Here is a 27,438-nt window from a genome sequence, read left to right on the forward strand (position 1 = left end):
AATCAATCAATCTATCTATCTATCTATCTATCTATCTATCTATCATCTATCTATCATCTATCTATCTATCTATCTATCTATCTATCTATCATCTATCTATCTATCTATCTATCTATCTCTCTCTGGCCATATTGCTGGGGTTTTGGGAATAACCACTTTTCATAACAGTGACAAGCATGCCCTCCATAGATCTTAAAAAATAGGTCAAACAATCTGTCTATCAATGTTCTATAGCGCATCTATCCTTCTAGAGAAATAGGAACTCTGGCTTGTTACTTTTAGCAAAACCACAAACCAAAGTTGCTGTTTGATGTAGCCTATAGCTACCAACCTACATACTCATAAACAGAGCTATCATGCTTGTCAAGCCATTTCTCCTGGCGGTAAGTAAACGTGTTGCCTGTTATGGGGTAAGCCAGAAATCTAGCAGTATTCATAACAAGCCATGATGGCCAAAATAGCAATATAAATGCAATGACATCACAAAAGGTCATAATTAGGTAACAAATCCGTGACACAAATACATAATCCCTGACATTCACCTAATAATACTAACATTCACCTAATAATACCATCATACAAAGGTTGTTTCCTGATTTCACTTACAAGCACTCATGTAAGAGAATCAGAAGAATTTATGTCTACTATTTTTGGCACAAAGGAAAATCTGTCAAAAATCTGTGTCCCCCCCCACCACATATTTGCACTATATAACTATTTAAACATACTTAGATTTGTAATAATCTTAAGTGCAACCTTTTTTTTGCTAATTTTATTATTAGATTTAACTATTACAAACACAATGAAGCACATATTTTCTTTTGTTATGTCTTCTCAAGTCTGAAAGAAAGATGGAGAAGCTAAAGCTTACGCAAATACAGCAATAATTAGATTTTTTAAAATGTTAAATCACACTATTATATTTTTTTGTTTCTTATTTTAGAAATCCCAGCATGACTGACAACCTTCTAATTCCCCGGCTGTGGCTTGAAGACTAAATTTTAATCTCAATTCATTGTTTATTTACATTGAAGTAAAACTGCTCGAATGCGAGCCTCTTTCTGAACATTATGCCTAAACGTAAAACTTTATTAATAAAACATCAAAATAGATTATAAATATTGTCATGGTACCGCAACGGTTATGTAATAAAAATATCTAAATTTAAACACACTACACCCCCCCCCCAAAAAAAAAGGTCCACCACGTTTATTTTAGTCTGCCTTTAAGAGAGCTGAAAATAATTCCTGTATGTATTTAAACTCACTATAAAACTCACCAAATTTTAACATAGACCGCGTGGAAACTAAAGTCACACTCCCTCCCTTCTTGCAGCCATCTTGAAACTTCTGATCAGCTTTACCAACGAGTTTAGTAGACGGATTCCTAGAACGGACGCTGATTAAAGAGGCGGAAGAAGAGATTCCTTTACAGTATAAAGAGGAACAGTTCCATTTATGTTTATCAGTTAAGTGCGGGGAAACAGATTCCTTAATTTGGGGGTTTCCAGGGGATGCGATCTTTATTATTATCATTTTAAGTCACTGCAACCCTCTGGATGAAGGGCAATATGCGTTTGTTACAGTAAGGGATCTTTGGTGCTATCAGATCTTCTTGGGGCTATAGTTCTCAATGTTTTTTATTTTTGTTTTTTTAGTTGACAACTTTAAGACGTGTGGACTTCAACTCCCAGCTTTGGCGCGGGAAGTTGTTGAGATTGAGAAATATGACTGCACCTCCAAATTCCAAGTGGAAACAAGAAGAAAGCCATGGAAAAAGGTGCGTTTTCAAGAGGCAACTGGACTTTCTGGGATTGTTGGTTTGTTTGTTTTTTGAAGACGTTTCGCTCTTCAGCCAAGAAGCCTCTTCAGCTCTGAAGAAAAAGCACCTTTGGATGATTGAGAATCTCCATAGACATAAAGCCACGGAAAGCTTTTTCCGTTTGTCCTGGTAATTCGCCAGGGATCGAGCGCAACGCGATGTTAATCCTAATAAATTTCGGTTCAACAACAGCTCAGTCACTTTCCGTCACGGTAGAGCCGATTATCCATGTATAGAGGCTGTTATTAAATGTAACTATGAACAGAAGACAGTAGGTCAACTATCTAGTTTTTTCCAAAATATTCTCCAGGGAAGCTCTGGTCCGAATCATCCCGATTTAAAGATGGAAAATGCCGTCCGTACCACGCGAATATAGAGAAATCACCACGACCTTTCGCGTTTCTTCGGGAACTAATCTGATTCTAGTGACTAAAAGACTTCCAGAGAAGGCCCGCCCAGTTTCTTACTAAGAGCACCAATCGGCTGCAGGTGGTACCCCTTAACTCCGCCCGTTTATTATCGGCGATTCTTGATTTTACCCTGCTGAGGTTTCACCTGCTGTAGTCTGAGCTACGTATTTGCGTTGATAACCGGAACGGGGGTTTTCCTCCTGAATTGCCACTCAAGAGAGCCGAGAAAGGGAGTAGTGTTTCGTTAGCCAGCAGCAGAGACTTGGCTACCCGCGATTTGTGCAAGGGGCTACAAGTAAAACAGCTGTGCTTCTAATACGGGGTTGATTGCGTGAACGAAAATCTGCCAGAAACTGGAATAAAGAGTAAGCGAAATACCCTCTCCTCTGTTAAACAAAATTATGTAGCCTTGTGTGGTACTTTGTCAAACGATGATGCGAAATGACAATCCTGTGTAGAGAATGTGCTTTGGCCGGTGTGTTCGACATTTCTAAATGACATTCCGGTGTGGGGTTTTTCCTTTTCAGTGGAGTGGCACAAGAGAAATGTTGCCCGGATCCTGTGCCTTTATTCCACATAGGAAAGGAAAGTTGTCCCTTCAAGTCAGTCTTGACTCCTGCACTTTCCTTGACAGTACTTTTGGAAGTTGCTTGTTTCTAGGTCAAGAAAAAGGAACTAGCTCAAAGTCACTGGCTTTGAATCTAAAGAAAAACTAGAACTCATGTTTTCCTCTTTGTAGCCTGATACTTTCGTCATTTCACTAGTGCCAATAGGAACTGTTGAATATTTTAATATTTTAACGAACTCCAGATTAAAGGAGGTGAGAAGCATTTTTTAGAAAATGGAGTAATTAATTTTTAAAAGCAATTGCCAATGTTTCTAATTTCTTGCATATTTAAAGAATGCATCTATCATACAAGGAATTTTATAAAGCCAAGATAAATATATAAAGCAATTACAGGAATAGAAAATTGGATGAATCTTGGAGAGCAGAACTTGGTTTTTGAAGATTTGAGATCTAGGACTCAATGGTAAAAGAATAATAAAAACCAATTGCCCCATGGATGAGTACAAAAGTGTACATTAGTGCACTTCAATGTACTCAATGTACAAGTACTCAATGTACAAGGGGATAGAAGCTAAAGCATATGGAAAATTATTGCAGGAACTTGCTATGTCTAGTCTAACAAAGAGAAAGACTAGGAGTGACATAACAGTCTTCCAATATTTGGAGGTTAGTCACAGAAAAGAGTGGAGTTGACCTATTCTGAGGCAGGACAAGGAATAACATGTAAGCTTGTTGATCTAACTTAGAATTAAAAAAAAATTCCTGTCAGTAACAAAATTAATTAGTGGAAAGACTTGCATCCTGCAGTTGTGGGTGCTGTGTCACTGGAGGATTTAAGAAGAGATTGGACAGATTGAGCAGGTCATCTACTCAAACAGAGGATTGGACTAGAAGACCTCCAAGATCCCTTTCTGTTATTCTGTATAATGAGGGGGAAATTATTTTAAATGTTTAGTCTAAAGAGATGTTAGTAAATCCACTAAATTTGCAATTTACATATCTTATGAGAGTAGTTCATAATAGTAAAGGACAGCAATATTATTAATACAATAGATTGTCTATTCAGATTTCTTGTAGGTATTAATAAAGTTTGACCATGTCATTCATTTCATTTGTATAGGTTGTCCACCTATGTTGCTGTTTCTGCAGCAAAAACTATAGTTATTAAATGCTTTGACACACATCCAAAAAACCCAACCCTTTAAAACCCTCCTAAAGTTCAAAAAGCAAATCTCCAAGAAATAAAAACCTAGCATACTTCAAAGTAGAGTTAATGGCTGTTAGTAAAGAAAGTGAAAAGGGGGTGGCATCGCTAGAATCCTGAATAACAACATTCCAGTGGTGAGTTCCTACCTGGTTGGACAGGTTCAGCCGAACCGGCAGTGGTTTGGCAGCTTGGGTTGCTGGAACTGCAGCGACTCAGGCCTGCTACACTCTCAAACCAGTTCTTGGGACAGCGCCATAGGCGCCGCCATCTTGTTTTTCGCTTCTCCGCATGCGCAGAGTAATTTTTATTGAACTGAGCATGTGCACGCTCATGAGCAAACCGACAGTAATGCCTGCAACATTCCCTTTTACAATATTTTGTTGCAGGTTCTAGTTTCTCTGCAGGAAGCTAGTTCCAATGTCTTGTCATGACCAATATCTTATTCATAGGGTAGAAGCAGATTATGTTCTCAGCAGTTGAAGTTACCAAATATTTTTTTCAAATATCACTTTTCCCTTGGCAATGTCAGTATTCTTTTTTTTTTCTTATACTACTTTTATAATGCATTTTCATATTTGTTTGGCTATGCTGCTGCTGCTTTTCTGTTGCTATATTTCACATGCTTACAGCATTTTAACGTTTCTCTGATAGTAACCCTAATGCATTTTTTTACTATTGTTTCCGTTTTTCTCTTTCGAGCAAAAGTGGATTAGAAGGCAAGAAATTCTTAATTATTTATTTTTCATTGAGATGACTTTTTCATTTTTCTCCATACCGAGTTGCATTCCTAAACAATCTTTAAAGTTTCCATTCCAACTGCATAATTCTGCATACAGATCTTCCCTGAAAGAAACCTGGGATAGCTATGTGACCTCTCTTTATTTCGGAGCTGTATCATGACTTATGGCAGCACTCATGCTGTAAAAATAGATTGTAAAATGCATGTGTGTTTTTAAATTCTTCCTCACCCTGCAATTACACTATAAGTTATAGGTGGTACTTGTTGACAATAAAAGCTCTTGTGGATATTGTATTGTATTATATTAATTAACGCATACTGCAGTTTTGTTTAGGAAACATAGCAGAAAATTAAAAGAAATAGTATTGTGGACCTTAACCTTGTTTGATACAGTTATATTGAGGGCAAAATCTACCCTCTGTGCTTGATACTGGTTGACTCAGCATTGGCTTGCAGAAATGAGGAACTTGAAGCTTTTCAAATTTGCGGTATCACAGATCCCCATCACTTTTGCCATAATTATCATTCACTTATTACAGGTGGACCTAGGGCAATTCATTGTGGCCAGCCTGCCGCAGGATAACTCACTGCAGGATAATTCACTGCTGTATTAATAATTTCATTCACTTTTATTATTGGTGACCATGTTTTCATCAGAATTATTGTAACTCATGTATTTTTGGATTGACTTTATTTTATTGATATTGGCCATGTTTCCATTGAAATTAATTTTGTATTTGTGAATTGTTCTGCAGCAATTTGGTCATGGTGAATTGTCACATTCTGTCACAGGTCGCCTACATTTAGCACTGTTCTTTGAAACACAGTGGATGTCAGCAAATCTTGGTGTACAATATGGTAAAGAAAAAAACCACATCCTTTTCGGATTTCTTGTAATACATAATTTCCTTGTATGGTTAATATGGGAACATTTCTCATTTATTGTTCAGAAAAATATTTTCATATTCAACTTCAAATCAAGTCAAATTTTAAAACTACTATTACAACCAATAAGCCAAAAAGCAGAACAATAAAATACACAGACCTGTAATTATTAAACTTTTAAATGCAATAAAATTACAAAAAATACATGATTATAGCAACTATGGTACAAATAGTGGCAATCAACAAATTTTATAGTAAATCTCACTACAAAATAGGATAGGACGGAAACAAGAAATGATAGTAGAAAATCAGACTATCTGGAAAGACATGTCAGAGATAAAATATTGGTACATGCCTATTTGAGAAAAACTGATAAATTGTAGAATTGGACACACACTAGTTTGAAAAATATCTCAAAAATATTGTTCAAGGTTACCCACGGCAGCTTCAAGCCCTAGTGGACAGAGACTTTCCAAAGAAAGACCTAAGGACTACAGTTTGCTGTTATCTTTTATTAGCCAGGTTGATTTAAAATAGTATCTGAGAACCAGTTGAGCCAGATTAAACCCACAGATTTTTTTAAAAAGTTTCAACCAAAAATTAAGGAATTGGAAGTAGGCCCTGTCACCCACTGAACAAGATTTTTTAATTATAAAACATCATTCTTGATGCAACTTGGAATATCATAAACTGAAATATGACCTTAGCAAGAAAAACTTTGCAATCTGGCTTGGGTGCAGTAGACCGGGACCTGTGTTGGTCTGGTACAGTAGACTGGGACCTGGGAGGCGTGGGCAAACGTTTGGGCTAGGCCACGTGTCAATTTCAAAATGGCTGCTGGAGCCCCGTCGGAGTTTTTAAAATGCTCCGCTTCGCCGCCGCTTGAAAGGGCTAGCCGCTGGTGGCTCACTAAAGCCCCCGACGAGCTTCTGAGGACTTGGAGGGAGCCTGTGACGAAGGAGCGGCTGGAAATTCTGTTAGGCTCAGCTGGGTTGCTGGTAAGCGCAAGGAGGTTGTGTCAGCATGCGCAATGCGCTCAGTGCCTCCTCATCTCTTTTGCACCAAAAAGCCTCCAAATCGAGCCACCCATGCTGTGGGCTCTTCTGCGGCTGCGAACGGTCCCCGGCACCCCCGCAATGGCCCCGAGGATCAGCACAGGGAGCCTGGCCCATGGAGGGAAAGGGGAACTGCCCTACGGGCTTTCCCCACCGTATTAGGACAGCAAGGACTGTCCTATCTGGGCGCAGCCGAATTTACTCAATTTAAGTAATTTAGACAATTTAGAATAGTCAACAATACGAATTAAAGCCAGGAATTGTAGAAATCTCACTAGTAAAAATGTTTCCTACCTAGAGAGCCAAATCAACAGTCCTAGGACCAGAAAGACTGAGAGGAAACTGGGAGCCAATGGGATAGCTGAAGGCTAAGAAGTTTTATCTCAGTCTAATGGACCAATCAGGCTGTGATAAAACCCTGCCATGACCCCTCTCTCTACATCACCGGAAAATAAAATGTGCTCCCTTAATTAGAAGAATTTCAAGATAGGTTTAGGGCTATGTTGGGCCACACAGATAAATGTGAGTTCCAAGATACGGACATCTAGAAATGCACCCAAGATATTAATTAGTATATACCTGCTCACTGAGGTCTCATTAACCTACTGTTATACAAACATTAGCACTTTATGTTTGTGATAATTTATTGCACATTGTTTTAGATGAAAAGGCAATGCCTCAATGCCCTTCTCATTCCCACATGAGCAACAGATAAAATTACTACATCATGCCAGTTTGGTCTAGTAATTAAATCATTGGCCTAAAAAGCAGAAGACTCTGAAATCTAGCCACACCTTAGGCATGAAAGCTGGGTGGCTGACATTGGGCCATTCATTCTTTCTCAATTCACATCACAGATGTAGAGAAAATAGGAGGAGGAGGAGGAGTATGTTCACCATCTTGAGTTGTTTATAAAAAAAAAATAAAGGTGGGAGAAACAAGACTAATGTACAAGGCTCGAATTGCATAACTTGCTAACATTGGGAAATAATGATTAGAAGATGAGAGAGCCTGAACTAATGTATAAATTAAAAAAGTAAAGGGACTACAATATACTTTTGCCTTATCCCTTTTTCAGTGAAAATAGCTCTAAAAATATGCCTATAAGGAGAATCTTTCAGACAGAAAATTTCCTTACAGGCATATTTTTTGAACCATTTTTTTGTAAAGCATTAGAATAAAGTCTGAATAAGGAGAATATTTTATCCGTTGAGGAGTTCTCAAGTTCTTGCCATAGCTGCTCCTTTGGAATCAGATCAAAAGATGATTTGAAATCCACAAAGACTCCCAAAAAGCAGTGAAGTGAATTATATTTTCAGCTAAATGATGCAAGACCAGTGAGCTCATTTAAGTTTGAACAATCCCTTCTAAATCTCATCTGTTTCTCATTAAGGACATTTTCACTTTGCACTCAATCTAACTGTTTTAAAAAAAGATACTGGTAGTGGTAGTCCTCGACAACACAGTTCACTTAGTGACAGTTCAAAATTACAGTGGCACTGAAAAGTGACTTATGACCATTTTTCACACTTACAATCCCAGTGTGTAAGTGCAGCATCCCCATAGTCTCATGATCAAAATTTGGATGTTTAGCAATTGACTCATATTTATGATGATTGCAGTGCCTTGGGGTCACACAATCACCTTTCACAACCTTCTGACAAGCAAAGTCAATGGAAAAGCCAGATTCACTTAACAACCATGTTCACTTAACCACTGCAGTGATTAATTTAACAACTATGGAAGATCATAAAATGAGGCAAAACTCATAACTGTCTCACCTAGCAATAGAAATGTTGGGTTCAACTATGGTCGTAAGTTGAGGACTACCTGTATTAAGCAAACTAATCATTCTGTAGTCAGCAGGTTTAAGTCAATTTCCTACATTCCTACAGAGAGGGATAAGTACAGGTAGTCCTTTATTTATGATTATAATGAGCCTGTTCATTCCGGTTTTAAGTGATGGTGACTGTTAAGTGAGATAGCCTATTTTAATGATCCTTCTCTGCTATCCCTGATATGATTGTTAAATGACCATGCAGGTCATTAAATGGAACATGGTATGCCTCAAGGATTTGGAGAACTTGGGGAATTTGGTGCAGACTCAGACTCTCTGGGCTTTCCATGGCCACCAACACCCCTGAGACACCCCAAGCTCGGCTTGCTGCTCTTCAGGGTCCTGATAGCCCTTAGACTTGCTTCTATTGTCCCACAATACTCCATAGGCCTTTCCCACCACCAGGTCCTTGAAGGCCCTTCTCCCCCCCCCCCAAGCCCCCACAGGGAGCTCATACCAACAACATATCCTGCATTAAGTGATTTTAGCCCTGGATTTCATCTAGTTTGCATAGTAAGTCTATGGACTAAGCTTGTGAATACTACTATAGATAGATGGTCACTGTTGCTTATGTATAATCTTTATAATGATCCTACAATTCTCTTTTCAGCTAAGGCTAACACGTAATGACTTTGTAATCCTACTAAACATTGACATTATACTTCCTTTACTTTTTTTGAAAGGGTCCATGCTAAATTCATAAGAGCTATATTCCACATAGCACCTTGCATTCCAAATATTCCAACGACAGGCTGTCTAAAATCAAAACAGGTGACTTATAGCATAACATATATATTAACTGAAGTTAGTGTCACACAGGTTTCAATTCTGTCTTTATTGCAGACAATATGGTTTGGAACAAATTCAGAAAAATATCAACACCTTGGCTTTTCCAGGCAGTGATGGTTATGAGCAGAGGTGGATTGCTCCCAGTTCAGCTTGGTTTAGCCCAGTACGGTAGTGGAGGTAGAGGTGGTGGCGGGAGGCTCTGCTCACACACCCGGATGCTTCTGTACAAGTGCAGAAGAGTTGTGCATGAGCACGAGCAAGTCAGTAGTAAATCAGTTAGCAACCCACCACTGGTTACGAGTATGCACTCACTGCATTTAAGCAACTTATTAAAGTCCTAAAACTCAAACAGGATCTGTCTCAAATACCCAACAGTTTTTTTCTAAGCAGCCAAGGCACTTTTTACAAACCAATGAGAATAAATAATTGTTTCCAAATTCCAAGACAACTAATGTCAATGTGCTTCAACACTTTCTCCATAACAGTTTGGAGGACCAATACAAAAATAAAAGATCTCAATAAGCTTGGCTCTCTTTCCAGAAGCCATATATTGGCAGATTCATCTAAACCAGTTTGGTGAACCTTTTTTGGCTCGCATACCAAAAGCGGGGGGAGCTCAGGAGGGATCATGGATGGTGTGCCACATCCATAATGCAATGTGCGACCCCCAGCATGCATACATGCATGACCAGGCCCCCCCCTTCCATTTTGTGCATGCATTTTACATCCTCCCCAGGCTCCAGACTCTTTATAGGAGCCTAGGGAGGGCAAAAACAGCCTTCCCCGCCGTCCTGGAGGACCTCAGGAAGCTTTACGAGCTTCCCTGAAGCCTCTGGAGTGCAGAAAATCGGCCCTACAGGCAAACCGGAAGTTCAGGAACAGACTTCCGGTTTGCTCGTAGGGCCAGTTTTAGCCCTCCAGAGCCTTCAGGGGCCTTCCAGAAGCTTTCCTGAACGCTCTGGGGGGCAAAAAAACAATCCTACAAGCAAACCGGAAGTCACTTCTGGTTTGTCCATAGGGCTGTTTTTAGTCCTCCAGAGGCTTCAGGAGGCTTCCCTGAAGGCTCCGGAGGACGAAAAATGACCCTTCTGGTTTTCTCAAAGGGTCCTTTTTTGCCCACCTGAGCCTTCAGGGAAGTATTCGGAAGGCCCCTGAATGCTCCCAAGGGCTAAAACTGGCCCTACGAGCAAACCCGAAGTCCATTCCCGAACTACCGGTTTGCCCATAGGGCTGTTTTTTTTGCGCTCCGGAGGCTTCAGGGAAGCTCCTGAAGCCTCTGGGAGGCCTCCAAGGTGGGGGGAGGGGAGGCTGTTTTCACCCTCTCCAGGTTCCTATAAAGCCTCTGGAGCCTGGGGAGGGAGAAAAATGGCCTCAAAAAAGGCCATGTGCTAGCCAACTGATAAATGGCTCTTCCTGTCACCTGTGGCATGCATGCCATAGGTTCACCATCCTGGATCTAGACATTGGTGGGTTCCTACTGGTTCGGACAGGTTCAGCCAAACTGGTAGTGGTTTGAGGGCCTGGGTTGCTGGAATAGGCATTGACCTAGGCCTCCCATGCCACTGAACTGGTTCTCCAGCCGACACCATGGGCAGTGCCATCTTGTTTTTCACTTCTGTGCATGCACAGAACAATTTTTATTGTACTGTGCATGCATGTGCAGTGTGCATGAAGGATGCACCCACTCATGAACCATGTGTGCAGCACACATGAAGCATGCATCCACACATGAAGCATGCGTGCAGCGTGCCCACAAGCAAACCAACAGTAGTGCCTGCCAGAATCCACCCCTGCATCTAGATCAGTGTTTTTCAAACTTTAAATATGAGAACCAACTCTGAAAATGCTGGCAGGGGGTATTCTGAAAGTTGAAATCGAAACATCTTAAAGTTACCAAGTTTGAAAAATGCTGCTCTAGATAGTCAGCATTGTTCATCTTCACCACACTGGCCTTAACAGTCATTGCAAGCAAAATAAAATTATGCAGATAACACCACTGCTACCAAATGATCAGGCAAGTCTCCTTCATTACCTCTGTAGGTTAATTGAATATATGTATTTATTCAGAATATTGTGTTTGAGCAAGTCTGAATGTGAGATATACATGAAATAATTATTTACACAATTGAAACAATTATGCAAAATAATTATAAAAATTTTGTTTCTTGACCCATGTTTATTTCATAAAAGATATCACCTCTTCTAGCCTGGCGTAACTCCAAGACGTTCACAGCAGTCTTGCACTACAGTAATTGCTATGCCTTGCCAGTTCTTCTTTTTTTTCCTCACTTCAGCAATGTTATTCCAAACTCTTTTAGACCTGTGTGAATAAACGTGAATAGGATTGAATGGCTGGAATATCTTGATTGGTGACCTTGTGCATTGTTGTTTAGTGAACTTTTGAATCCAGCCATTAATATTTCAAATTAACTGTACATTATGTATAAGGCAACTTTTCTGAATGATCAGAGAAGTTTGAAACAGAAATTCAGATGTGATAGGCATCAAATAGAAAAATAATGTTTTTGTCTATTTTCCAAGACTCTTTGAAAAGAGACAGGCTTAACCTTATTGGATCCTCTGTAAAATCTCAAAATGTAATAGTTAATAAGCTTTCTATAAGCCTTCACCTCATTATCATTTAGAGCCAGTTTTCATTTTCAACATTAATTTTTACAGGCATATAGTTTTTAGCTTTTAATTGGATAGTTGTCTTCTGCATAAATATTTTTGGGCAAAGCCTCACTATGGTCTTCGCCATTATGTGTAACTAGCTCTTGGGCAAAGTTTTATGTATATTGCTAAACGACCATTATTACCTCTCCTCATGCCTAAATTGCTGTTGTCCTGCATAGAATATTAAGAAAAGATTGAAAATATTAGGGCAATGAGGTCAACAAAAGACCCACAATAGGACCGGGGGGCGGAGCCTGTTGCCGAGGAGAGCTCAACCGAGCTCCTCTCAGAGATCTGGTCTGTATATCTAATTAAGATCATAGATATCACCCCTTTTTGGCTAAGAAAGGGGCAGGAAGTAGCTCTGTGTGTTAGGGTCTATTCGTAATTCACAGCCTCTCTCTCTTTTTTTGGCTGTGGACAGAGATTAGATCCAGCGTGAGCGGAGCTTTTATCTCCAGCCAGTTCTTCTCAGCTGCCTTTTTTGCAGCCCCAGACAGGCGAGCCCCCCCCAGGACAAAGCAAAGTTGTTTGAAGCTAGGATTAATACGGGCGGGTCCCACTCCTGTGAGATTTATGCTTTTATTACTATCGTAAATACCAGCACCATTCGTCTTAGAGGCTTCTTTGTTTAATGGACTTCAAAATGGCGATTTCTCTCCGTTGGTGACTGATAGGGGATGTACTTAGCCGGTTTTACCTTCCTGCAGACCGCTCCTTAACAAAATAAAAATTTTTTTTTTGGAAACAGAGGGGAGCGAAAGCGCTGTTTATTTGTTTAATTATAATGGCACTCAGGTCAAAATCGAAGCGTCTCTCTACAAATGTGCCTAAAGAATCTAAAGAATCTATACTGAAATCGCAGCCCTTGTCTCCTACGCCCTCTACTGGAGAATTTTTAACACAGGAATTTTTCTTTCAAATGTTTAATGATTTTAAACAAGAAATTAAGGAATTTGTATTGGAGCTATATGATGATTTAAAGTCTAAAATTGACCAAATGAAGGCGAATACGTTTGCAGCCGTGTCTGCATTGTCAGATTATTCTGCTGAAATAGAGAATAAATTGGAAAGCTTGGAGGAGGCTAATTTTAATTTGACTACTAATATTCAAATATTACAACAAAAAATTAGAGACACTCAAGAACAACTCGTGATGATAAATTTTAATAAGAAGGCATTTGCAATAAGAGTCAGAGGATTCCGCGAAAAGGAGCGAGAGAATTTGAAACAGACCTTTGTTGAAGCCTTCAGCCATGCAGTGGGAAGCCCGGGACTTAACTTTGATTGGCAGATTCGGAAAATCTATCGCCAGAACTCGTTGGTAGCGGAACAGCGACAGCTCCCGAGGGACATAATTATATATTTTTCCACAAAAGAATCCAGAAACACAATTATGCAAAAGTTTCATAATAACAGTCTACGAGTTGATGACCAGGACTTGATTGTCTTCAAAGAAATTCCTTTCCAGATGTTGAGAGCAAGAAGAGACTATGCCTTTTTAACTAAAGAGCTTAGAAATCAACAGATCCAATACAGATGGGAGGCCCCAGCCGGCATTACGGTCACATTTGAGAATCAAAGACTTCGTCTTAACTCTGTTTCCGAGGCTCGAGATTTCTATTACAAGACTTTGAAGGCGGGACTTCCTGATTCACTTGGAAAAGAGGAGAGACAAGCCGAAGGAGGAGGGGGTAGCCTTTCCTCCCTCGGAGAAGCAGAAAAGCGGAGATCGAGGATTTAGACATTTTAAAATATTTGCCAAAGTTGTGGACTGAATGGGGGTTTGTGACCCCTCTCCGGTAGAAAAAGCAGAACTTATTGGTGGGGTGATACTGATTGTATATATGTAAAATGAATGCGGAATGATTTATGTTGTTTAAATTCTGTTAGAAGGGACTACTTTAAAACAGAAGGTAAACTGATTCTTGTTGAAAGTATTATTTGAATATGTGGAATGATCCATGCTAATCAATTTTTATTAGAAGGGAAAGCTTGCTGAAATTATTTCGAGTTAGATTTTAAATTAATGTCTGCATAAATTTGATAGTGGTAAATATCAGAGAAGCAAGGGATGAGGGTAAAATGCATGCGGAATGATTTACGTGTATTGGTGGGGGGATATTGAATGTATATATGTAAAAGGATGCAAAATGATTTATGTTGTTTAAATTCTGTTAGAAGGGAAAGCTGGACGAGATTTTTTTTAAAAACAGAAGTTTAACTGATTCTTGCTGAAAGTACTATCTGAATATGGGGAATGATCCATGCCATTTAATTCTTATTAGAAGGGAAAGTTTGGTGAAATTATTTTGAGTTAGATCTTAAACTAATGTCTGCATAAATTTGATAGTGGTAAATATCAGACAAGCAAGGGATGAGGGCAAAATGCATGCGGAATGATTTACGTTGTTTAAATCCTATTAGAAGGGAAAGCCGGTCGGGACCACCTTAAGATAGAATGTAAACTGATTTTTGTGTAAAGTAATACTTGATCTACGCTGCTTAAATTTTACTAAGAAGGGAAAGTTCGGTTAGATTATTTTGAATTACTGTTTGAAAATAAGGTTAAGAAAGATTATTTACGTTGTTTAAATCCTATTAGAAGGGAAAGTTTGATTATTCTTCTGTAATGTAATATTTGAATATGCGGAATGATCCACGCTGCTTAAATTTTACTAAGAAGGGAAAGTTCGGTTAGATTATTTTGAATTACTGTTTGAAAACAAGGTTAAGAAAGATTATTTACGCTGTTTAAATTCTATTAGAAGGGAAAGTTTGATTATTCTTCTGTAATGTAATATTTGAATATGTGGAATGATCCACGCTGCTTAAATTTTACTGGAAGGGATTATTTTTGAGCTAGACGGTATATTGATGTCTATACAAATTTGTATAAATGTTTATCTGAATACAAGGTTAAGGAAGAGGAACGGGAGAGTCTACAGGAGGTTGGGGTAAATAACAAAGAAGTAAGAGACGAGAATAAAATATAGATAGAATGACTTACACTATTTAAGCATAGATAAAGATGGGGGGCTGAGCTCAATACAAAGAGTTTTTTTTTCTTTTTTTTTCCTTTTTCTTTTTTCTTTTTTCTTTTCTTTCCTTTTTCTTGTTTTTCTTTTCCTTAATATATTACTTTTATTTTTAATCCATACGAACACAAGATACTTTAGACAGAAGGCAGTGCCAGGTGTGTGGGCCCTGGGAAGTCGGGAGGATTAGGGATGGGGATTTATGGGGGGTGGGTGGGTGGGTGTTAACATAGTCTCAATAAGAACAAGAATGCACTTATATACGGTTGTTGTTGTTGTTTTTTTTTTTTCTCTTTTCTTTCTTTATATTTTTTTTCCTTGGCTTATTTTATTTTTTATCAGATTAAACAACACTTGAACAAAGGCATACACCAAGGAGGGAGGTAGAGGGAAAGAAGAGGGGGGAGTAAGGAAGGAGTAAGGGGAATGTAAGGAGGGCGTGTTGGGAGTAAGGGGAGAAGGAAGGTTTGAGGGGAAAGGGAAGTAGGAGGGGAGTGTTAGAGGGAGAAAGGAAAGTTGGAGGGGGTAGATGGGGTGTATGGAGGATGGAAGTGTCAGGTGGGGTTGTGAATGATGAGTTGTGTTTTCTTTTTTATCTTGTTTTATTTTATCTTTTTTATTTTTTTATTTTTTTTCTTATAGCAAATACCCTGTATATAAGTGATTGTAAAATGGAATGTGAAAATGAATAAAATATATTAAAAAAAAAAAAGACCCACAATAGAATTTCTATGAAAGAAGTCAAAATACGGATTAACTTTGGATGTTGGAGGTATGGCTACACACAAACCTGAGAATAGTTGTATATTTTAATCAGAGAGACAAAATCAATAAGAATGAATTGCAAAAAAAGTTTTTTTTTCTGGAACAAAAAATGCAAAAAGAGTGGATTGAGAAGCATGGTTTATAAGATGTTTGAGAAAAGGAAGCATACAATTAAATAATCAAAAAACCCAAACTATTGTAAGAAGAAAGATCATTACAATCAGACCAAGGCCTGTATGTTTGAATGAAAACAGAAAATGCAGCTCTAGCCAAAAATAATAAAACAACCAGCTAGTTTATATGTTTTACTTTTTTCTTAGAAATTAGTATTATAATGAATTGGGATTATTTCCCACTATGTTTTTTCCGTTACATTATTGTAAATACACTCTTCCTTTTTCAATAAAATAAAAATATAATTTCTATGGCAGAAAATCCTTTGCCTAAATGTCTCATCCACTTATCTATTTCTAATATGTCCAACAAGTCTACTGAAGATAAATTCTCTTTGTTTTCTTTCCAACTATGAATTATAAAGGATTTATAAGAAGAGGATGTGCACACATCATCTTAGATAATATATACTGTAAACCTATTTTTGTTCTGTCTTGATATTTGCAGACATCAACAGTTCAGAATGTACTTTATTATTATTCAAATAAAGTAAATTTTGCAGACATGAATAACTAGAATAAAGCTTAAACATTTGAGGCACTATGGGTATTTGTATCGCATAACAAATATTTGTCATCATCACAATTAATACAGGTAACGCCCAGGTTACGAGCATTCCTTTAGCGAATGTTTGAAGTTAGGCTATAAGTGCCCCCTAGCATTTAAGAACAACTCCTGAAATTATGTTGCAGAACCACAGCAGTTGTTCATTTTTATGAATGACTGCCGAGGCTCTGCAACATTCATCCCACCTATCCCCCCATCAAACCGTTTGGCAGCGAAAAATGCGACTGAATGTGTGCATGAATGGCTTGAAGAAGACTTTGGTGATGAAAAAGGAGGTGCTGAAGGTTGCACGCGACCCTCCAGGCCTCACCTCCAGAACCCTTTTCAAGCATTGCACATTAATGATTTACATGATAGTCAATTTGTTGATAATGCAGGTATGTGCAGGTTGAGACTGAATGGAATTGTATATATAAAATATTGTAAGTGAGTGGTAAATTATAAGTGCAATTAGCTTGCATTAATATATAGCAGAAAGTACTGTATGATTCTCCCTGTTGGAACGGTAAATCAACTGAATAAGAGCAAAGAAATTGGGAACAAAAGCAGAGTTAAAAATCTTATTGTGTAGCTCATGGGGCAGTACTTGGCTTACACTAACTGACCTTGAAAAAAACTAAACAGGCTCCAAAACTAATCTGGGACAGACGTTACCAGAGAATAGGCTGGAGATATTACTAGGGAGGTTGAAAAAAAATAAACTCAGCGAAGGCCAGAGCATCACTTTTGCATCATTGCTAAAAAGCCTGCACAGAATTTATGTTGTTACCAAGAGGATACATTTTACTTTTTAAATTTGTTTTTAAAGTTTTGAACAAGGTTTGTATTTCAGAAAAAGACTGTAAGAAGTCTGTGAACATAATAGTTCAGAATCTCTTTACTTATAAATGTACCTTTCATTCAAAGTTATTCAGTCAACAAAGTTACACTGACAAGTTTAGGGACTTGTGCAATTGTGTGAAGCAAGAATTTAAATCAGATAAGCTGAAAGACCATAATACTTTAAAAGATAAGTACAAGTAGTTCTCAAGTTATGACCAGTCCTATAACCATTTGAAATTATGACAGACTTGAAGTTACTTACGACCTGTCTTTCTAGTTATGACTGCTGCACCATCCTGTTTTGGTCTGCCAGCTACCAGCAGAGCTGGCAACAGACTCAAATAGTGAGGAGGTTGGGGAGGAACTTGGGGCAGTCCTGGAGTCTGAGGAAGGCTTTGATGGGTGCTCTGCGTCAGAGGCAGAAATGGGGCCAGGGCCATCTGATATTTATCAGCTGCATTCAGAGTCAGAGTCAGAGATAAGTGGGGAAGAAGAACAGTTGGATCCTGTTCCAGATGCACATATATGCAGAGCTGTCAGGAGAAGGGAATAACTAAGGAACGGGGATCAATTCAGAAGAAAAGGCACAAGTGGATGCTGAATGCCCCTCCCATAGGGAATAAATAGGAGCAAAAAGGAGTGGTTAGTTTGCTTATTATTGTGAAGACTTGTTTATCTGAGTTTGCGTCTCACGGAGATTCCTTGCCAAGTATTTCATTTTACAGCATTGTGACTGAAGCTCTTGGCCTGGCAACTATCCAAGGACTGATAAGATCTGTTTTTTGCAATTAAACCTTGAAAGGCTTATTGCGGGGACTTTTCTGGATGTGAATGCCAGGAATTCACATTAACCAAATAAAAAGGTTTTTTTTTCAGGACAAGGAGTCTATTTCGTGATTCTGTTAAACCTGGGTCAGAACACATTCCTGCATCACTTGATTTCATGCACATGGCAACTGGCTCGTGGCATTCCTATGATTGCATTCTGTAAACTTTTGCCATTTTTCTGTAAAAACTGGCAAAAAATTATATTGTATGAGCTACATTTGGACTTACAATCACATGAATTGCTAAATAACCATGCAAATCAATTAATGACTGCAGTGATTTGCTTAATGACTGTAATAAAAACATGTGTCATATGATGACTTGACTTTGCACTGCAACAACTAGCATCAGGGTGATACGACAGAATTCCACAGTGCTCTGTGGAAAACATCTAAATCCTCCTGCCCAGGGGTCCATAGAGACCCTAGCCAACCCTGCAGGGTTTGAGGAAGAAGAGAGGACACTCTGCGAACCACAGGGAGTCCGCAATCAGACCTGCAAGGAATGATAGCCTGTCAGCTTTGGAAGCCATATTAACATCGGGCGCTTCCACATTCTTGTGCTTGGGAAATTAGGAGGGAAGATTTAGTAGAGGGAATGTAGTTAGACATATAATGTCAGTGGAATGCTGACATGGCCACTACAAACTGTCAGAAGCCCTGGCAGCCAGACCGGAAAGTTAAAAAAAGATCATTGTAGAAAGGAAGATGGGGGAAAGAAGAAAGAGGTAAGGAGAGGAGGATGGAAAGGAGACAAAGAGGAGGAGAGAGGGTAGAAAGGGGAAGAGGAAGAGTAGGAGTAGGAGAAAGGCACGGGAAGAAGGAAGGGGAAGGAGAGGAGGAAGGAGGAAAGTAGAGAAGGGAGGGAGGGAGAAAGGAAAGGGAAAGGAAAGGAAGATGGAAGGGAGAGAAAAGGAAGGAGAGAGGGTAGGAAGGGAAAGATGAAGAGTAGGAGCAAAGGAGAGGTAAGGGAAGAAGGAAGGGGAAGGAAAGGAGGAAGGAAGAAAGTAGAGAAGGGAGAGAGGGTGAAAAGAAAGAGGTAAGGAGAGGAGGATGGAAAGGAGAGAAAGAGGAGGAGAGAGGGTAGGAAGGGGATGAGGAAGAGCAGGAGTAGAAGAAAGGTACAGGAAGAAGGAAGGGAAGGGAGAGCAGGAAGGAAGAAAGTAGAGAAGGGAGGAAGGGAGAAAAGAAAGGGAAAATAAGGTGGTGTTATAACAGGAGGAAGGGATGGTAAACAAAGCAACCCAAACTGTATATTATAACCTATTAAATGAAATAATAAATGTATAAGAATGATAAACGTTAAAACATTTGTAACCAAATGACATGCTATATGTGATGATGGGTTTTTTTTCCTGGTTTTTTTTCCCCATTGTTGTGGGTATGTGTTGTCTATGTAACAAAAAAAATTAAAAAAAATTATATATATAAAAAAAGATCATTGTATTTGTTCTAGACAAGATTTTTCTGATCTCTGCTTCAAAAGAAAAGTCTTGGCTCTCCCTGAAATTGGATTTAGTTGAGAATAAGTCTAAAGAATAAGAGATGAGATTTTAAACTTTTCACCTCCAGATTTGAACGGCGAAGAGGCTTTTAGTCATTAATAAAAAGACATAAAAAGTTTACTATTTTGCTACAAGAAAATGTGGAAGAGATAGAAAGAAGAGACTAAGGCATTATTTGGGGTGAAGCCCTTTTTATTAAAATTTGGAAACATTTGATTGTAAAAAGGAAAAACGTTAAGCTTTAAAATTAAGGAGTGTCTGGACTAAAATAGAGGAAACAGAACAAGTCGGCCATCTACTGGTACTGGATGGCAGAGAAAGTATTTAAGGAGAAAAAGGACTTCTGAATAGACATGACCTTGGGATGTGGATTAAATAAATGAAACAACAATCTTCTGACACCTGCAACTTGTTTAGTCTGGAAGGCTCGAGCAGAGAGTGAAAGAGCTATGACTGTGCAAAATCAGCAGCTCTCTGGCTTTAGCAGATAACAAATAAGTAAGCAGGCTGCAACTGGAAACATTTTGAATAGAACACCTTTGGATTCCTCCCCTTCTTTTATTTTTTTCCTGTTTTCCTTTAAGACTTTTAAAACTTAGAAGTTGTGAAGCTATAAAGACTTGCCAAATCAGACTGGATTATAAATTACATTGATGGAATATAATTTTTGATATTATAATTGTAGACAGAGAAGAAAAGAAACTAAAATAGTTATACATAGCATCTTGGGACACTCTGTGAAAGATTCCTGGGGAAATAGGTGGGCCTAAGTGGATTACAAATAAACTTTGATAGCCTATTTACCAAAGAGGAAGAGAAGAAGGATCAAAGATTACTTGTGAAATATTTTTTGGTTTGCCTTTAAAATTTGTGACAGACATATGTTGGACTGTAAACTTATTAGGAATCTAATTAGTAGTCATATTTATATTCTATTGCTATATAATTTCTACACAATATTGTTGAAAAAAAGAAAATAAGGGTAAAAAACTATACTTAAAAGTACTCTTGAACTGATATAGAATATTTGGACAGAAGTGGTAATAAGATAGAGGAATCTAGTAGTGAGAGTGTTACATAAAGCATATTACGGTTGGGTGACAACTGGGGGGCAATAGTGGAATATTTGGGAGTGTGTGGTGAAGTTATTGTCTATTCTATGTGTTAATATTGAAAGATGAAGAAAACTACTTCGACTCCCTCCTAAGCAACACCATCTGCTGCCCCAAGTCCAGAAAGCCAGAGATCCTTGATACTTTTCTGGTGCAGGAAACAAATGCAATACAGGTGGAAACAAAAGCAATGTTCCAATCAATACAGGAGTCAATAACCAAACTACATGAAAGAATACAAAAAATGGATGATAAAGTGGAAAATATCTGATAAAGAATTATAAAGAATGAAGAAAGAATTTAAAAAGTAGAGGAAAAATCAGAACAGAGAAAAAGGTGGTGAAATGTTTGGAGCGGTTGCAGGGGGGTGTAGGCGCCAGTTAGAAGAGATGCTAAATTCATGCCCGCGTCCCCACCACTTCCCGTCATTTCCTTCGGTCGAAGGCGTGTGACACAACAAGCTGCAAAGCTGCCAACACGCCAGAAGGTCTTTATTGCTGTTACAGTGATGGCATTATTTGGAAGGTAAACCAGAAGAAAAGAAGGTGAGGAAGGTCGGGGCCAAAAATGGCGGCCGCTGGGGGAGATGTTCATCCAATCCCCAGGTGCACTGCCTATCCAAACTGGTGGCGCCAAAAGTAGAATGGTCCAAAAAGTGGAGCTGTCAATGGCGGTCCCCCTGAGGTAGCAGCAGATGACAGTGGCCGCACTGGCCGCAGTAAAACACGTAGAGTGTCGGGCAGCACGAAACCCCGCAGCAGCGACAGCAAGACAGAAAGGAGGCTGCGCCAAGAAGTACCAAGAAGGAGCGGGGGCCTAGAAGAGCTGCGGTGGTGACAGAGAACCAGCCGCCCAGTCCCAGCGCACATCGTTGCAAAAACTCACCACCACCCTCCTTGGGGCGAGGCACAAACCGCTGCGCCGGCACAGCCCAGCACAAGTCCATCGTCTCCCCCGGCAGCGAGGCCGAGAGCGCTCGCCGTCCGCGCAACACTGCCGTCGCCTCTGTCGCCAGCCAGCACAGGAGCACAGAAACCGCTGAAGGCGGCAACGCCGTCCAGGAGCCGCCCGGGAGCGCCCGCCCTCCAGGTAGTCACTTCCCTGGATTGTCTGATAGTTGATCTCTCACAAGGATCCCCTTTTACAGTGTCCGGAGTCTTAGTCCCATGAGCTTTGTCCGTTTCTGTTTTTCATAAGCCTAAGCGATAAAGCTTGGCAGCCATTTCCCATCCTGCACATGCTGGGTGTTCCATCACTGGCGGTTTTTTTTAAAAAGACTTGATAACCATTTGTCTGCAATTGTATAGAACTTCTTGCTTGAGAAAGTGATTGGACTAGAATGCCTCCAAGGTCCCTTCCATCTCTATTATTCTGTTACATGTATTAACAGAAGTTTTATATAGAACAGTTTGCATTATAAAGAAACTTTATGACTTTATAAGGTCCAAGGTAACATCAATATCTGACTGGTATATATGCAGAATCTAAATGATGGGCAGCGTACAAGTTTAATAAATAAGAGGAAAATGTGATATAGCTTAAGATAGCAGAATAGATGTGATAATACATATATAAAAAAGAAAAATCTCCTATGGACTATAGCTAATCAGGAAAAGCAATAATTGATTTCAGATAGTATCCATGGTAGAATGAATATTAAAGTGACATGTCCAGGCAATCCCAGGAGTGACGATTGGAAGCCCCCCCCATCTCTTTAAACTAGTTTTGAATCAAACTTTTCTAAGTACATAACTGCTGCCTTTTGAACATTGACTTAGTCCTCTTAGTCACAGATATCTGTGACTATAAAAACTAATAGAAAAATACCCATTGATAAAGAAGACAGTAAACTGTGTGTTGATTTAAACAATGTCTTAAGCTATTGGTGTGTGATAGTATAGATGATTTTTATAAAAAATAATAGCATAACTCTCCATGATTGTTTTAAACTGATAAACAAGTGGAAATTGGGTTTTTTCCCAATTAATCAAAATTTCTGAATTTTTATTATGAAAAAAAAAATTTCAGTGAAGAAGGGAATGGGATTTCAGTTGCGAAAAATGAAGTTTTCTGAAATCAGCCTATTTTTATTACAGTATAATAAAATAATAGTATTATAGCATTATAGAGAACAGAATTCATGATTTTAAAAGAAAAAGAACCTATTTTTTTAAAAAAAGTAAAGATATACTTCAGCTAATCAAATTACACTTTCCTTAGAAATGTGTTCTTTTTTTAAACAACTGAATTTCTGTTGAGCACCCATGTACTGTTTCTTAGTGATAATAAGTCAGTTGTGTTTATCTGAAGCAGATTAAAGTATATAGGATTATCTCTAGGACACAGAAAAAGTAGATAAAGTCAGGGCTCAACTCTGAATAATGTTACTTTCATTACTAACTCTCATAACTTCTGTATGTAGGAAAGGCATATTTTGTGACCTGCTTACATCAATTCAAAAGAAGATCCCACCGTATTTGTCCCAGGTATGTACTTCTATCCATGTTTTATGTTTCTTCTTGGACCACTTGATTTTTTTAAAACTATTGCCTCACCTTCTCCAGTGAATCGCTGACAGAGTGGAGGAATGGATGGAATATTGGAGAGGCCAAGAATAGACAATTATTTGTGGACTGATATTTTTTACTTACTGGCCATTTAGCCCAATTTTCCTCACACATATGATAAATTTAATGAATAAAAATATTTTGCATCTTTAGAAGGATGATGGGTACCATTTAGGCAAGCTGAGCAAATTAAAATAGTTCCATAGAATCTTTTATATACATGCTTATAAAGACTATTCAGAAAATAAATAGAAACTGTTCTTATTCATTTCACTCTATGTAAATTGACAGGAAAGGGGTACTAAATTAAAAACAAAAAAGATTTTTATAGACAAAAATAATAAAGAGAGAGAAGTACTAACAAACTTCTGAAAAGATGAAAAAGCCTAGACAATGTGGTAATTACAGTTCTGCATTTTCACCATTAAAAGCAAATGATTGCATTTGCCTGAATTGTATCTCTTGCTCAAAAGCCAGTTACTTCTTCATAGTATTTTTTAATGTTTCTTTCTCTTCTCCTTTTTCATCTAGAATTGGCAATGTTTGGGACAGTAGTGACTGGAATTGGAATTGCTGGATCTGTACGAATCAGAGATTTGCTAAATCCTTTGCCTTCCAGTCCTGTTGAGCATCTTAAATTATTGGGATTCGTTTCTAGGTGAGAGGGGCCTCTTTATTTAATTTAACAAGATATATTGTAGTCAGACAAATGTATGTCTTGTCTTGACTATTAAGTCCCATGGTTTTTAAACACTATGGCTTTATTCTCATTTCCTATTTGAAATGATAACATACATTTCAGTATCAGAATATAATGTCAGAATTCAGTGAGTTACATGGCATAACACAAAGTTGTTAAGCAATATGATTCATTTAATGCAAAGTAATGCCTGAATTTTTAAACTCTTGCACTGTCTTCTATATATAAATCGCTATTGAGAACATTTCTGCTAGAAGTCACAAATCTTGTTTTTTTCATACAAATATTTGTAATATATTTTTCAATGAATGAGGACAATTGCATTTTTCAGTTATTAAGCTAATTTACTCCAAATATTGGAGATTAATAGTATGCAAACAAAATCAAAATTCATAACCTTGTTTTAAATTTGGAAAAATTTCTTTGGCTTTCAGATAGGCTGTTTGAGCTGTTCTACACTTTTTCAATGTTGTAATACCCTTTTATAAGGTCAAAACATTTTCAAAAATGTTGAAATAATCCATTTCAAATCCAGAGCAACTTTTTTTCAAACTTGATGCAACTGTTTAAGTTGCCACTGTTTTGCTGTAGTAATCAAGCTGCCTTTCAATTTTAATACTATATAGCCGTGATGGCAAACCTAAGGCATGTGTGCCTGCCCTCTCTTCAGGCACACCAGCCATCACCCCAGCCCAGCTCCACCATGTATGCTTCTGCATCTCCCACCAGCCAGTTGGTCTTCAAGTCTCTGCTGTGCATTCGTGGGGGGGGGGGGGCTTCCGAATCTCTGCAGGTTCCCCCCCCAGCATGCCCTACCTTTCTCCTTCTTTTCTACCGCCCGCACCAACCTTGAAGCCAAAACGGGGCATGGGGGCACCACATGAGGGCTCCCTGCACCCCATTTTGGCTGTGGAAAGTCTCCTGCACCAACTTTGAAGCCAAAACCGGGCGCTGAGGGATGAATTCACTTGGGTGCTCGCATTGCATTTCAAGAGTTGGGGCACATGTGCATGCATTCACGCATGCACACACCCATTCTGGGCACTTGGCACCAAAAAGGTTAACCATCACTGCTATATAGAATAAGAGAGTCTTTTTCTTAAGTTTACTTGTAAAGTCTTCCCAGAAATAATTCCATAACCTGAGAAGTACTGTATATTGTAGAAAATTTATTCCTTATTAATATTTTAATCTCATACAGTGTATGGGTCAGAAAAGGATTTTGAAATTGAGATCAGTAGGCCATAGAAAGAAGCATTAATTCACCATATTATCAGTGAGCAAAGTTAACATGCAAAGTCAATAACACATTGAAACCATACTTGAAAGACAACTTCAGTTAGGACTTTCTAGATCTGATCATGAAGATGTTAATACTTCTTCTCCTGCTGCTGTTTTATAATCTGGGAATTGTCAGGGAAACCTTTCTTTTGCTTTCTTTTTCTGATAAAACTAGAAGATTTCTAGGTGATGTTTATCAAGTCAAACAAATTAGTCTGCAAGAAGCTCTAGACAATCCAGAAGTCCATGCTGCCATCATCAGTACAGATAACCAAAACCACAGTGAGAGTGTAAGGTATTGACTTTTGAATTCTTAATATCAAATTGCCATTAGAATGTTTGTTGATTAGTTGCCATTCTAAACAGCAAGATAGCCAAGGGAGAGATCAAAAATTTAAAAAATCACAGAAATAATATCATAGGCCAACTGTTAAAGAACAGTAAATTGTTATTTATTTGCACATTTTTTAAGACTTTCCAGAGAATCTGGGCCTTGTATAGCTTTCAAATAGTTACTGTCTATTAACATAGTTGACAATTACTATCCATTTAAAGATTTAAAATAGATTTAAAATGAAAAATACTTAGGTAGGGTTGTTTTATTATTTGAGTATAGATGTATGTGCATGTGCATACATTTTTTAAAATCTTATTTTCATTCATTTTCATTCATTCATACAGATTTTTTTATCTACTGGAAAACAATATAGAATCAGCTAACATTTTCTGCATTATCAAAGTGATGATAATTTAAATGGATAACTAGGCATCCATCAGTTACATTTTAGAACCAAATTAAGTTTTACATTCAGATGCAAATCAAATATCAGAATATTTAAATCCCAGCATTCAAAATTATGGAAGTGAGAAAAGCAAAATAAATATGCATGCATCTTATTGGGAACTGCTTTCATTATCTACATATATATAGTATTTAATTAATATAAAGTGAATATTGGTGCATCCTTTATAGTATCTATAATTGTGGTTTTAAATATTTATTTATGGAAAGGCCAAAATGTGCTTTAGATATGATAGTTTTCCAAGGCTACTGATAATAATTGAGGGATATTTATACACTGCTTTCATCTTCCTAAGAGAAGTATAAAATATGAAATTCTTTCTTTTCTATAAGGACATTTCTAGAGGCTGGCAAGCATGTCCTTGTTGAGTACCCTTTGGCGTTGTCTGTAAAAATAGCTCATGAACTTTGGGAGTTGGCAGAGTTGAAAGGTAATATATAATACAGAATGCACATCTATTGTTTAAATGTTGATGCTCAAGTTATTGTTTTCCCTCTCCACTTCCTTCTCCCATCAAAGTCAGAATTGTTCTCTTGTGTGCTGCTTGGAGAATCCAAGCATGGGTTAAATTCAGTCTATTCGCCCAAGGACTAAATTAATTTTCTTAAGCACGCCTCCCCTCCTCATTGAGGGCCAGTTTAAAAACTCAGTCCAGCCCAGTTCGGATGCGTGTTTGGGTAGCTCCTCAGTGCTTATGTGAATAGACTGGTACTCTCCATAAGTTAGCATAGGAATTTTTTATTTTTGTCCTTAGTTGTCAGTTAGCTGAAATTCCTTTACCTTTAAAATTGCTGGTGAGGATTTTTGGGGCTTTTTGGCTCTGCGCCGTTGATGGAGCTTGCGATTCAGCAGCTGCTAGCAGGTGCAGGGGAGGTAGGAAGCTTCCTTTTTTCCCCAGCTGTCATTTTCCACTTAGCTGCTCACCCGGAGTCTTCGATGGAGGCTCCAGTTTGCGGCCGACAGTTCCCTCATCATCCGAAAAGTGCGGTGGCCATTTTAAAAGATGTTTTCTCATGCTTTTCTTCCTTGGCTGTCTCTGCTTGCCGCACTTAACTCCCAGCCAGCATATTGCCGTGAGGGAATATGTGTGGCCTTAATTTGGGACTCTGGCAAGGCCTCCTCTCTCAAGAAGATTAACATTGGGAGGCTTAGGAGAGTTTGGCCTCCCACGTCATACTCCTGTCCTCAGGACATATCTTCAGGGCGCATCATAGCTCACAGTGCACACCGGTGTCAGGCCTACAGAAAACAGAGAATTCTTCAGAGCAGATACAGAGCTCAGTGCTGGCT

At 38.5% G+C, this 27,438-nt stretch overlaps 2 protein-coding genes and 1 long non-coding RNA gene across 7 annotated transcripts in view; 1 reads left to right on the top strand and 2 right to left on the bottom strand.

Annotated features, from left to right (window-relative positions):
- Positions 1-1,364, bottom strand: part of FIGNL1 (fidgetin like 1) — a 63,786-nt gene extending 62,422 nt beyond the window's left edge. For all 3 annotated transcript variants that reach the window (XR_004256898.1, XR_004256899.1, XM_032235681.1), the window contains exon 1: positions 1,280-1,364. The gene's annotated coding sequence lies outside the window, so the exon portion shown is untranslated. The remainder of the gene's footprint in view (positions 1-1,279) is intronic.
- A 488-nt stretch (positions 1,365-1,852) lies between these two features.
- Positions 1,853-27,438, top strand: part of BLVRA (biliverdin reductase A) — a 39,612-nt gene continuing 14,026 nt past the window's right edge. Inside the window, exons 1-5 of one of the 3 annotated variants that reach the window (XM_032235605.1) lie at positions 1,853-2,596; positions 23,220-23,283; positions 23,896-24,022; positions 25,521-25,640; positions 26,481-26,578. In XM_032235605.1, the coding sequence (XP_032091496.1) occupies positions 23,904-24,022; positions 25,521-25,640; positions 26,481-26,578 (337 nt within the window). In that variant the 5' untranslated portion in view covers positions 1,853-2,596; positions 23,220-23,283; positions 23,896-23,903. Of the gene's footprint in view, positions 2,597-19,671; positions 21,887-23,219; positions 23,284-23,895; positions 24,023-25,520; positions 25,641-26,480; positions 26,579-27,438 lie in introns of those variants that run through there. The other 2 variants (XM_032235604.1, XM_032235606.1) reach the window with 2 other exon arrangements.
- The window catches only part of LOC116521011, a 39,042-nt gene continuing 20,090 nt past the window's right edge, over positions 8,487-27,438 (bottom strand). Inside the window, exons 3-4 of the long non-coding RNA XR_004256874.1 lie at positions 11,509-11,631; positions 8,487-9,532 (exon numbers count right to left, since the gene is read on the bottom strand). This is a non-coding gene — a long non-coding RNA (uncharacterized LOC116521011). The remainder of the gene's footprint in view (positions 9,533-11,508; positions 11,632-27,438) is intronic.

The sequence above is a fragment of the Thamnophis elegans genome, chromosome Z (genome assembly GCF_009769535.1).
Source record: "Thamnophis elegans isolate rThaEle1 chromosome Z, rThaEle1.pri, whole genome shotgun sequence".
NCBI lineage: Eukaryota > Metazoa > Chordata > Lepidosauria > Squamata > Colubridae > Thamnophis > Thamnophis elegans.